The sequence below is a fragment of the Pteropus alecto genome, unplaced genomic scaffold, assembly GCF_000325575.1.
Source record: "Pteropus alecto unplaced genomic scaffold, ASM32557v1 scaffold24, whole genome shotgun sequence".
In the NCBI taxonomy this organism is placed as follows: domain Eukaryota; kingdom Metazoa; phylum Chordata; class Mammalia; order Chiroptera; family Pteropodidae; genus Pteropus; species Pteropus alecto.
Genome location: NW_006439192.1, coordinates 28062369 through 28076222, shown reverse-complemented (window position 1 = coordinate 28076222; position 13854 = coordinate 28062369). Strand labels below are relative to the sequence as shown.

The window sequence follows — 13854 nt, the reverse complement described above, 5'->3', positions numbered from 1 at the left end:
GAGAAGTTGAGGAGGGGAAGAGTAGGTAATCAAGAGTTCTATTGGCTGTGAGAGCTCCGACCTGTGAAGAGGTCAAGTCTAGAGAAATAAATTTACTAATCATCGGCACATAAAGTCCATTAAAAGCTAAGAACAGATGTTACTAGGAGAGAATTTAGATAGAGAATATTAGTGCACTTAATACAAAGACCACATTAGACCATTAAGACTCTTAACAACTTATTTATTTTAAAACAGACAAGCTATTAACTGTAGAAAATAGTAACATAGCAATATTCAATGTACAGTTTTAACAAATACAAAAAAGCAATAAAGCAATATCTTAAGTCTTATTTAAGAAATCTCAATACACTATCGCTGTAGTTCCTAAAATTCTGGCACTAATTCTAATGTGAACTTCTTAGCAAAAGGCTCACAAATCCGGTAAGTCCTTGACCTAAAAGCTAACTGATTTTTATGATATTCATGCAAAAATTAATGAAGAAATGGAGTAAAGCATTCTAGTACCTTTGTTATCAAGATAACTGTCAAAAAAAAAAAAAGCTTGAAACTTAATTGAGCATGAAATAAAATTGTTTTCTAACAAGACCAGATTTCTTTTTTAAAAGAACTCTGAGTTTAGACAAAGTGATTTTCCTAAAAGCTAGATGACACTACCTTAAATACCACCTATTTTAAATTATAGCATCTCTAAATAAGTTAATCACACAAGATAGTTTAAATACACCTTTAGGTGCCAGGAGGGAAAGCACCTTTTACTAATGTAGCTATTTTAATTTGAAATTATTTTGCACAAAATCAGAAACATTTATGCCTAACTCAAAGACCTTTGAATATATACTTGCAACCTTGAACTAGAAATAATGTGGCTTTGAATGTGCCAGTGTTAGACCATACTGACTTAAAAAAAAAAAAAGATAAATAGACAATTGCCAGTTCAAAAGATACATGGAACACATGTACCATTCCAGAGAACATACACCCCTTCCCAAATTTAGGAGGGCAGAATAACTGCTGAGATGCAATTACACAAATCTCTAAGAGAAAAATTAAGGCTCCTATAGTTAACAGTCTGTTTTATGGAGTAAAATTCTTTTGAATCTTGATTCTTTAGGACCCAGAAACATTAGAAAGTGCACTTGGAATACATTGTATCAGGGTCCTCTACAGCAAAGCTCTAATTGAGCACTTATTTTTCCAAGTACTAGATAGGTACTTTATGGATTCAGTGATCTGAATGGTATAAAAACCGAGAGCATTAGTCATCCTAATTTTAAAGCATGAGTTGGATGAAGAGGTCAAGGCTAGAGAAATAAATTCACTAATTCTTATAAGTCCTGAGGTGTGAAATCTGTATCAGTAGTATGATAATATCATATGATTATACTTTGCTTTCTGCTTGTATTTAAAAGCTAAAATTTATAAAACAAGCACAAAGTATATCAGATTCCAATAAGTAAACTAAAATCTAATGTGTTAAATCTAGTAATTTTTTTCTAGTTTCTAACATCTGTTTTAGCAGAAGAGTTCGAGATCGTTTGGGTGTATGTGGGACAGTCGGCCAAACTGCATTTGGAAGACAAGACAAACTTTCTAAGGGTGTTCATGTTAAATTAAAAAAATATAAATATAAATTATTAAAAATAATAGCAAACGTCACATAAATGCCACAATGGAAGACAAAGTACTCAGCTAGGCATGGGTTGTTGGGACTCCTGCTCCCAGGCATCCTTTTGGAAATAGAAACATCTGCTATAACTTTTTAAATGGTAGGTTTAAACAAGATTTTCAATCTTGTACAATAACAATGTACATTCAATTAACTACAGCACTGCAAGGGGCTACGGGGCACAATTTATATCCACAAAAAGAGCTAAAGCTATGTATTAAATGTGGCTGTAAACAGAACCTGGGAGAGGTATACAGTCAGATCTGTGAGAGACAATGAGGCCAGAGGTGAACACGGTACCCACCAAGGTCATGAAATCCTCATTTTTCTTCCCTGTTTGAGATATTCATGCTTTCATTCATTTTCTGCTTTTGCATTCTTGTTCGAGTAGATGCTAGAAAAAGATAAAGAACTGTTAATGGCACTGATGGTGCTAGATAAGTTGGCAATGGGCTGCCATATGTTATGCTTATGCTCAATTGATGGAGCTCATGGCCTTGCAAAAGCAGGGGTTTCCAAATTTTTTATTATATATTCCTACAGTTATTATTCCAAGCATGTACCACCAAACTATGTACGTATATATGTATATGTACTATGTATAAATTATAGAACACACATACTACGAACATTAAAAGTACACAAGATAAAAATAAATAGAAATTCTAGTATTTTCTTTATGTACCCCAGAAGGTATTCTTATACACTTCCAGGTATGCCCAACTTTGAAGACCACTGTTCTTCAAAGAGATGATGAGGTTGAGCCTGGCACTTGAGCAGAGCGGAATCCTGGCTGGCCCAGAATGAGCTGTGGAAGTGAGTGGTATTCTTGACAAAGCTAGTGAGTCCTCTGTGTTCAGAGATGACTTGCAGTTACTGGAAAGACTATCAGCTCACAGTGCCCTTAACATGGACATAGACTTTTAAAAAGTACGTCATTAATTACAATATAGACCAAAAAGAGAACATATCTTTTATTTAAAAATTCTTAACTTGATTTTTGGTGGACAGGAGCTCTTCATAAAGAAACACAAAGAATATTTACATTTGGAAAAGAAAGAAAATAGTAATTCTAGGTCCTCCCCTATGGCCCTTCCGCTCTGAGTAATCTAGCACTGTGTGATGACCTTTTTTGAATGTAATTCTTTGAGGAAAGCTGAAGAGCAGCCTGGAGAATTCCTTAGCTTTATGGGTTAAAACTCCTGCTGCTTCTCCACAATTTTCCAGCTGCACGAAGGCCCTGAACTTCAGCCTGGCAGAAGGAATTCACCATCATAGCTAAGTGTGTCACCAAGAAATGTACTGATATTAGCAAATGAACCCTTCTCTAAGGAAATATACATGTTTTTAGAGGTTTCTGCTCTTTTTAAATGTACATTGTAGGCTACATAATGCTTCCACATGTTTTCAAGGCCTGATTTTGGTTATAAGCTTCACACCTATTTTCATGTACTGGGGTCATTCAGACTAAGAAATTTAAATGTTAAAAATATTTAAATGTTAAAAATAAGGGTATATTAGTCAATGTAAAATCCAAAAAGTGATTCACTTATAACCAAAAATTTAAACTTTTGGTTTGTTTAGTTTTAATTGTACTCTTCAAAATAATACATGGGGAAAAAATGGTTTAAAATGTCAAAAGCATTCTTTTAAATACTTTATATTCAAAGTTAGTATTTATAGAGATGTGCTGAGAGAAAGCCCCTTTCTAAAAGGTCACACTTTAATTGTTATTGTTCTTACTGAGATGTCCCATGATGTAGAAATGATAGTTTAAACATTATTATCTCATAAATATGTCTTCTTTCCAAGGCCCAGCTCTTTTTCCTGTTAATAGATCTGGCACCAGACTACCATGAAATGTCATACTCACTATCATAGCTACCTCTCTAAGACAACCCAGTAGCAGTTAGTATACATTTATCTTTTCCATAATGAGCTTGCTATCTACTATACTTGGGTTAATCTTTTATAGTGTCAGAGTAGCTTAGGATAGGATTCCATTTGCCTTACCATTCCAAATTTATGTCACTCTGTATAATGTAGAAAATGTTCTTTACCAAAATTCTGATTTTCAGTAATGGAAACTTTTGTTTTAAATAAAGTTTGAAAACTTGCAAGTTAAGAATGTTAAATAATAGCAAAGATTATTCCTTAAATAAGGGTTATGATGTTAATATATGCTAAGTTTATAAAAGCTTTCTCTCTACCTAATACTATTTAAGAGTTCCGCATTATATTTCCGTTGCCCTAAAATATTTTCTAACCACAATCATTCATGTTGAAGATGTGGTTTCACTTCTTAGTCTTTCCATACAAAAGATTTTAGGAGTCATGATGACCTTCACTTTGCATCACACATTTAAAATACAAATGTTTGCAGTTTATATAATATTCTTGATTGAATATATTTTAAATGCATGAGCGAATCCTCTAATTGAAGGAATTACATGTATTTATTCTAGTATGAAAAGCTTTTTGCAATGTAAACAACTGTTTCATTTACATAAGGTGAAATAATAAGTAAGTACTTACTCATTTCTGCCAGTTTCTGTTGAAATTTGGAGTCTCCTGGGAGATGTTTACTGCAGATTAAAAAAATGCAAAATACTTCATATGCATATGTATACATGGAAAACTCAAATTTCTAATATCTGGTGCTTTCCATGACTTATTTTATACTCTTATTTTAGTGAGTAGCTTTTAATTTCAGAGGTTTATAAACAAACCATCTAAAATGTGAATGTCACAAACTTATAATTGTATATATTTTTTTCCATGGTTCTTATAAAATAGTAAATATTTTGCAAGAGTAAGCATTTTAAAATCAATGTTAATCAAAAGTAACAAAACTTTATCAATATTTTATAAAAAACAATCAGACTTTAAACATCTGACATTTCAATAAAATTTCCGTAGATGGTATATGATTTACTAATATAATACTTTAAACTTTGGGATGCAGTCATACCTATTATTTTGAGCAATCCTCACAATTTCCAAATAAAATTGGCATTGGCATAAAAGGGAATGGTAGAAGTCAAAAGCAGAACTGGCACTCTGGGTTCTCCAGACAACCACCTCAGCTAGTGAAAAACATTCTAAAACTCTTCCCACCTTCCATCTGCTTCATCGGGTCCCTCAATGTCAAAGCGTAGTTTTTTCAGTGGTTTAGGAGGGTTGCTTCCTTCAGCACTTCTTTTGAGGACACGGTCACTGTTACACACCATCTGATTTATTTTCTGGAACTTCTCAGAAGTCTACAAATTACAGAATTCTTTATTATATTATTAAATGCCAACATTTTGTAGTTAGCAACCCTTAATTGTAGTTTGAGGTGTGTCAAAAATCAGGCAGAGGTAATATCTACATTTTAATTTTCTGCTTTCTTGGACCAAATAAGACATATGAAAAATATCAAAATCAGAGTAACTGTGCCTAACTCTTCCCCAATTAAATACCCACTCTTTTTAAATCCTGTCTCTTCTCAGGAGGCTCTTCCTCTTCTTCTTCCTCCAACAACTCTGACTACTACTCTGAAAGTCTCTGTTCCTCATTTTTAGAACACACACACATACCAAACCAGGGCTACTTCTTTCTCAGAAACATTTAAGTTGAAACAGCATTCTGGAAACTTGTTTTTGACGAATTTTTTTGGTTTTGTTTTTGGGGACATTTCATAACCAGAGAATGTCACAAGAATTTAATAAGAGGTGACGTGTCTAGTGAATCATAATTTTGGACTCAGTTCATGGGTATTATGTTAGTAAGTCATATAATTTATATAGTTTAAACCATAATGGATATTATATTTGTTGAAATGCTGCTAATTCATAAAGTTTTTAAAATAAAAAACCAAATATCAGAAAGACTTAAGAATTTGAGTCCATTCAGTATTACTGGAGATTTGAGATATGTATCTCTTGAGGGAGCATCCTACCACAGCAAAGTAAACAAAGTTTCTGTAAGAAATACTAAAGGGGGCACAATACTTTATTTTATTCAAGGGACAAATATGTGGAAAAATCCTATTTCTTATCTATCTATTTTAGAACCAGAGTGAGGTAATTATCTCAGGGATGTGTATCAACGTATTCATATGAACTAAAAATGAAGTCAGACTTTTCTGATAGAAATTAAATCTGATTTAACTGATTTGACAGTGAGAATTAGCTTTACTAATTATGCTATATTTTCCAAAAATTTATATGAGCTAATTTTCTAAAAATTAAATTCAAAAACAGGTTTTGGTGAAAGATATTTAGAGCACATAGATAATATGATAGATATTAAATCTTGAGTATTTATTAAGTTTATGACAAGATTTTTAGTTATCAGTTTTAAAATATGGAAGTTCATATAACATTTTCTCAATTCTTTTAACAGTTATGGTAAGCAGGATAGTTTGAAGATGACGGCTCTATACACATCCAGATCCTACTCATGTATGTGGCCTCCTTTGTGAAGTATGACAGCTGCATCCTATCTTGAGTAAATGTCACAGCATTTTACTATTTGTAACATACAATTTAACATCTGGTTTTTTAGGATACAACCTTTCATTTTTCTCTAGCTATTTCATTTGGGGAAATGTGGCAAGCATACTCTAGAACTAATTCCGACCTCCTGGTATTTTCACCCTTGTGTAATCCTCCTCCTCTTAAGTGTGACTTGGACCTAGCTAGCACTGTCTTCTGACAAAAATAATATGGCAAAAGTGATGGAATGTCCCTTCTAATACTAGTGACAAAAAGACTGACTTCCATCTTGCTCGTTATCTCCTTCTTTCCCTCCCTCCCTCTCTCGGAGTCCTTGCTCTGGGGGAAGCAAGCTGCTATGTTGTGAATACTGAATAGCCCTATGGAGAGGCCTAAGTGGCAAGGAACCGATGGCTCAGACAGATGGCGATCAAGGATCAGCCAGCAGCCATACAAATGAGTTTGCAAAAAATTATCCTTCAGTTGAGCCTTGAGATAACTGCAGCCACATCTGACATGCTGATTGCAGCCTTGTGAAGACAGGCCCTGGATCCAACTAAGCCATGCCTGGACTATTGAAACCACAGAAAACTGAGATAAAAAATGTTTGCTTTAAGTTACTAAGTTTGGGTGTGATTTGTTATGCAGCAATAAATAACTAATATAAGCAACAGGGGTAGGAGTGGTGAAACACCTTAATAGTAATTCACAGTGAATGCAAGACTGCTGAATTAGTGCTGTTAACGGAAGGTCAACTAGAATAGCAAGTTCCCAGCCTAGAGTAACTTTCAAAGCTAAGCTTTCCCTTGGATCCCTCCGGAACAAAGACCACCACATACCCTGGCACTTATAGAGTCTCAGATACCAAGTCCTAATCAATTTACCAGAGAAAGAATATCCTAGAAGTCTGAGAGGAAGGAAAAGCAAAAGTGTGTATATGTACAGGAGAAGACCAGTAGGTAGGGGCTGGATGGTGATATCTGGATAAGGTGGTTACGTTTTGGAGTATCTTACTTCAAATCTTACTCATAATTAGTGAATTTCAAAACTGTTTTCTAACATTCCTTTGAGGTTACATCACACATATGTGTGTGTGTATGTGTATACATTCACTTATATGTATGTAGGTATATAACCTTAAAGGAATGTTTAGAAAACAGCTTTGAAATTCACCAATTATGAGTATGATTTGAAATTAAATCTAATCTGAAAAGAAATATAATACATATATCTTCTAAATTCTATGCAACATGCTTGGATGAGGTGTTTAAATAACAGCATTTATAAATTCAAATTATAGAAATCTTCAATTTATTTTACAGTTATAGTGTATGTCACTGTATTTCATAGAAAGAAAATACTCACCCCAAATGATTCACCAATTGATACTAAGATTCTGTCAAGAAAAAATACAAGTTAGTAAGGAAAATCATATTCGACTGTGCAGAGACAAACATATACACAGCATCCCGAACTATCAGAAATACCAAATCTAAGGTTTCCTCTACTCCTACAACCACTGATAAATTTTACTCATTAAAGGCTTATTTGAACAGTGCTAGTCTAGTTACACACTGAACTGGTTTCTTAGATTTTTAAAGAACCACATGTCTGCGTACATGAAGATACTCGACTATAAGAAATTCAAAAAAATAAAGGATGGTATAGGGGCACACAAGGGCATTTATATCATTTGCCAATTATTTCCTACTTTATCTTTTCCTGTAGAGTTTGAAACTTTTATCATGAGTATGCATACTTATATAATTAAACAAAACACAAATGTTTTCTAAAGGGTTAATATATCCCTTTTCCCTGTTTGTTTTTCTTGCTCATTAAGTACAACTATATGGGCTGACAATTTCTGAGATAAGACTACATTAACTATACTCACTAATCTGCCTCCCACTTTATACAAATAAAGTCAGCTTCAAATAGCCCATGATAACATATAATAAGTCAACTGAAGCACTTCAAAGCCAGAGAGCAGTTGTGGTTGCATGTGGAAGATAATATAATGATTTGTAGTTGCACAGAACCTTTCATCTGAGAATTTAAAACAGCTTCACACTCATCATTTCCCTGATCCACAGCACCCTTCTGAAACTGACAGAGACCCGCTCAAGGTAGTATAAGGAAGCCACAGACAGAATTACCAGTGGACTTCTAAAGACTTAATTTAAAGTCATCTACATTTAATTAGCCATCTACATTTTTACAGCAGAGCAAGGTGAACAGGTTTACAGAAAAAGAGTTTACAGGACATTTGATAAACTACAGAATAAAAGTTCTTAACCAAAAGTAATCTACTTTGTTTAGCAAACTGGCTAACAAAAATAAGAAAGTGGTTTGAAACCTATTACCAAACTGGTTCTCAGACTGTTTACAAAAGAACAGACCCCAGCAGCCAGGAAAGTTGATGACTAAATTTTCAAACCCATCTAAGCAAACAGATTATCTTTCTTCCCCCCGCCAAATTCTTAACATGTCACTTAATAAAAATAAGCAAATTAGGGACTCAAGAGGATAGCTTATTTTAAATGAAGAAAGCTTTTATTTTTATGCTTAAATCAAAGTAATCCATCCCCTCTTATTCCTTACCACTTCCCTAAAGAGAAAACACAAACCTTGATCTTGGAGTCATTTTTGTTGGCGTTGGCAGACCTTCTGAAATTTTATATGGATTCTTCAGGGGTGATATATAGATGTTTCCCCCGGGAATCCGTAAAGGTGAACTGGAAAACTTGTAAGGGCTTCGAGGAATGTGAGGTATTGGTGACAAGGTAGGGGGCTAGAGCAAAAGCAAAAAGGCAGATTATTTATTTAATGTTTTAGTGCGATCTAGTGCTTTATAATTAGATTTTCCCAATCAAAAAAATACTTTTAACATACCCTGGTGGAAGCATACTGCAAAATATTTGTTTTCAGTCTCTGCATGAAGACTGAGTTATAGAATACTATAATAGAATCATACTCCTCTTCTCTGATCAAAACCCGTTTGAATGTCTGAAGAATAAACACACTTGTTAAATAAATTTGGAAATTTATCTTTAGATTTTCTGTTTTAATAGTTCATAATACTTTTTAACAGTAAGAAGCACATATTATACAGGAAAAAAAATCTCTGATAAAGCCTTCTTAGGCTTGGATTATAGCTGTTCTACCAGAAGTGAAATGTCACAGATACATACATATATGTTTTATACATATATATGTAAAAGTTTATTATAACTATTCTGATTGTTATAGGCATACAGTATTCCTTATTAACTTTATAATATTAATTATAAATTAATTAACTTTATAATATTAATCTGGATATTAAAGAGGCTTAATTTTCTAATTCCATGTTAGCTATAAATAACCAATAATATAAAAGTAAAAAGTTGATATGTAAATTTATATAATAAAGTCAGAATATATGATCTAATTAAATGACTGAAGCTACTACAGATAAGAATATATCCCAAAAAATCTTATCATGGAAGATCACCTACCTCCTGAACAGCATGAGGAAGATCCTTGTAAGCTGTTACAATGATTTTGAATTTAAGGTCTATATTCTTCACTTTGCATATGCCATACATGGAACACATCATAATCTAATAAATAAATGTGATGTAAAAACTGTCAGCATTTTGTAACATGGTTGTGTCCTATAAAATGTACTTTGTTATCTTTCTTTTTAACCTTAAAAATATGGAAATTTAATTTCTTACAAGATTACCTTTTCCCATCTTGAGCTCCATTTGGAAGTCTATGTGAAATGTTTAAGCCAAATTGTATTTAAAGAAAAAAGTGCAAATAGCTAACTCTCAGTTATTCAAGTCATTTGGTTTGAAAACAACCTTAACTTTTGCTTCAATTCCTTAGATATTTCCCAGAGGAGAAAAGTTAAAACTGGAATCAGTTTACTGTGTAACTAGCATTTTTTTTAAAACTGAATATGCTAGGTGGTAGTGGTAAGGAGGATGCAGTGACTGGAAGGCGACAGGAAAGTCTTCTGTATTACTGATGATGTTCTGTTTCTTGATTTGGACACTGGTGAGTTCAACTGATGAATTTACACTAAGATGTATCCTTTATGTTACATGGATTTTTCTATGTACTTACTATATTTCAAATTAAAAGATATTTTAAACACAAAAATAAGATTCGAAATGATTCCGTGACACCTAAAGCCATCAAACTTTCTTAATTTGCATGAATTTTATTGCTTAATTTAAGTACTCATAACTTCTGCAACATTCTTACTCACATTTACTACTGCCAAGAATACATATTCATCATTTCTTGCTCAGCATCGTACCAGCCCTATTCCTCTCATTTAGAATGCCATCCAGTATCCTCTTTGCTAACTCACATTTTTCTCCTATTCCAATACTTTACCTCAGGCATTTCTCACAAAAATTTTCTTGATTCCAGATACCTAATCTCTTTGGAAATCCTTAGCACTACTGTCTATACCTTTCTGTACTGTAAAAAAGCAATAGAACCACAAGGCAATCAGTGTCCACTTTAAAAAATCCAACATACTAGAATTTCTATGTCCCAACATGATAATGTATACATATTTGTAGGTTAAACCTTTACACAATAATTCACCTTTTGCTCAAAACATCATTTACTGGGAACATTACTAACAACCTTATAGAAATAAAAGGATTATAAGGGAACATTATAAAGAATTATATAACAAAAAATAGATATCTAAGATGAAACAGAAAAATTTATAGAAAGATAAAAACTACCAAAACTGACTCAAGAAGAAACAGAAAATCTGAGCTTGAATTAGTAATCAAAAACTATCCACAAACAAAAGCCCAGAAACCCAGATAGCTTCACTGGTGAATTCTACCAAACATTAAAGAAAGAATCAATACCAATTCTTTACAAAATATTCTTTACAATTCTTTACAAATTAGAAGAGAACACTAAAAATTAGGAGAGAACACTACCCAACAATTTCTATAAGGCCATACCAAAATCAGACACCACAAGAAAATTATTAATTATTGATTATAGATGTAAAAATCTTTGACAAAACAAGCTGAATCCAGCAGCACTGTGGATACACTGTGATCAAGTGGGATTCATTCTAGAAATGCAAGGCTGGTTTAACATCTACTATATACCAATGCAATGCAAGGAAAAAAAACAACGATCATCTCAATAGATACAGAAAAAGCATTTGACAAAACTCAACATCCTTTCATAAAAAAAAAGCACTCAATTACCTAGAAACAGAAGGGAATCTTCTTCAATCTGATTAGGGGTATATACAAAAACCCCACAGGTTAAACATAGAGTCATCAAAAGACCCAGAAATTCCACTCCTAGTCAAATACTCAAGAGAAATGAATGCTAAAAGGTATGAGGTTTCTTTCTGGCATAATGAAACTGTTTTAAAATAAACTCTGGTGATGGTTGCACAATTCTGTATATACTAATAATCACTGGATTTATACTTTAAATGGGTAATCTGTATGGTATATAATTTATATTTCAATAAAACTGTTACCAAAAATATATTCTTATTATCTTGTTTATAGAGAAGAAAATGGAAGATATATGAGACTGTTCTATGTAAATTAATTGACTCATTTGTTCATTAGTTCATTCATTTATTCAATAGGCACTATTTCAGATCAATTGATTCCTGTCTCCTGCTTTTTTTCACATTAAAATAAAATCTAGGTTACTATGACTCAGAAAAACCTATGATAAACAGTTCTTTCAGTGGTTTTTACAAAGATTTTTCATATCATTATTCAAGTAAAGTTACTGAAATACTAAGCTCTAAATTGTAATAATTATAGCAAAAATATAAAAGCCAACAAAGAAATACATATTAAGTCTATTAAATTGATATAGCTTCTCATTTGAACGAAATCGTTTCTAAGAAATCAGTATACAGGAATTCCGGTCAAGATGGCTGTGCTTGCCTCCTTGCACGACCATATCAAAATTATAGCTAAACTCCAGAACAACCATCAATAAGAATCACCTGAAGACTAGCTGAACAGAAGTCCTAACAGAGGTCAGCTGGAGTCCAGGTATTCCTATTAAAGGGTGCATGTATGGACTTTCTGACAGACTCACTCACTCTGAGCTCCAGCTCTGGGACAGCAGCACAAAAGGTGCCAGGGACATACGAAGAAAAATTGAGTTGTCTGGCTTCAGAGTGAGGGCTGGATGGACAGCTTTCTTCCAGTCAGAACTGCTGGCAGAATCCACTGTTCCTTTGTTGAGCTATCCCTCATCTAACATGCAGACTTAGGCGGTACCATATCTGTCTCCATCAATCTAGCTGACACCACTGGCCCCGCCCTGGTGATTCCCTGAGATCCCCACCCTATCTAACTTTCAGACCCACCCAAGTTGCTCCCAGTGGCTTTTCCATACAAGTGGCCTGTCTTGGCTCATGCTGCAGACTTTTCTAAAATCTCTTAAAATCCCAAACAAGCAGCATCTGGCCTCTGTGGGCCCTGTACCTCTGACAAAGCAGGGGTAGCATTAGTGGCAGCTGGCCTCAGTTTACAGCTTAGTCTCTCCCAAGCATCTCGAAGCCCAACAGAAGTGGCAACCATCTGCAGATCACTCTGTAGCTCATACCAAGTGGCCTTCGGCAGGGTGCAGGGCCCAGAACCAACACAGCGGGTGCCCAACTTCAGACCACGCCAGAGCACCACTCAGCTACCTCCACAAATGACACACCAAAAGAGCAGACTTGGCAGTCACCAGAACCCTGGTAAAGCAAATCCTACTCCATAGGGTCAGCCCCTGCACAACAGCTCCTCCACTGCAGTCACAGCCAGTCTTTACAACCAATCAAGCCTGAGGATCAACCCCTCCCACTGACATGCCAACAGCAGTCAAGATTCAACTACAAGACCACATACATACAAAGGACACACCTAGAGCACCTGGCTCAGGTAACCAGGGTGACTGTGCCACTGGGCTCCACAGGACAACTACCATATATGAGACTATTCTACCAAGGCTGGGAGACATAGTAGCTCTATCTAACACAGAAATAAACAGGGAGGCAGCCAAAATGGGGAGACAAACAAACATGTCCCAAATGAAAGAACAGAACAAAGCTGTAGAAAAAGAACTAAACAAAATAGAGACAAGCAATCTTCCAGGTGCAGAATTCAAAACATTGCTTATAAGGATGCTCAATAATCTCAGTGAGAAATTTAACAAAGAGATAGAAAACATAAAAATGGAGATAAAAAACATAAAGAAGAACCAGTCAGAAATGAACAACGCAATAACTAAAATAAAGAATACATCAGAAAGAATCAACAGTAGATAAGATAAAGCAGAGAACTGAATCAGCAATTTGGAGAATAAGGTAGCAGAAAACATCCAATCAGAACAGTGACAAGAAAAAAGAATCCAAAAAAATAGGGAGAGTTTAAAGGGCCTTTGGGACAAAATCAAGTGTATCAATATTTGCATCATAGGAGTACCAGAAGGAGAAAAAAGAGAGAAAGGAATTGAAAATCTATTCGAAGAAATTGCAGAAAACTTCCCTAACCTGGTGAAAAAAACAGACATATAAGCCCAAGAAGCACAGAGAGTCTCAAACAAGATAAATCCAAAAAGGCTCATGCTACAACGCATCATAATTAAAATGCCAAAGGTTAAAGAAAGAAAGAATTTTAAAAGCAGCAAGAGAAAAACAGCTGCCTACAAGGA

At 34.2% G+C, this 13854-nt stretch overlaps 1 protein-coding gene across 1 annotated transcript in view; it reads right to left on the bottom strand.

Annotated features, from left to right (window-relative positions):
• Positions 1-202: 202 nt before the first annotated feature.
• RB1 (RB transcriptional corepressor 1) overlaps positions 203-13854 on the bottom strand; it is a 127726-nt gene continuing 114074 nt past the window's right edge. The window contains exons 21-27 of the mRNA XM_006916443.3: positions 9645-9749; positions 9040-9153; positions 8775-8938; positions 7513-7543; positions 4787-4929; positions 4205-4254; positions 203-2063 (exon numbers count right to left, since the gene is read on the bottom strand). Of these exons, the coding sequence (XP_006916505.1) occupies positions 1990-2063; positions 4205-4254; positions 4787-4929; positions 7513-7543; positions 8775-8938; positions 9040-9153; positions 9645-9749 (681 nt within the window). The 3' untranslated portion in view covers positions 203-1989. The remainder of the gene's footprint in view (positions 2064-4204; positions 4255-4786; positions 4930-7512; positions 7544-8774; positions 8939-9039; positions 9154-9644; positions 9750-13854) is intronic.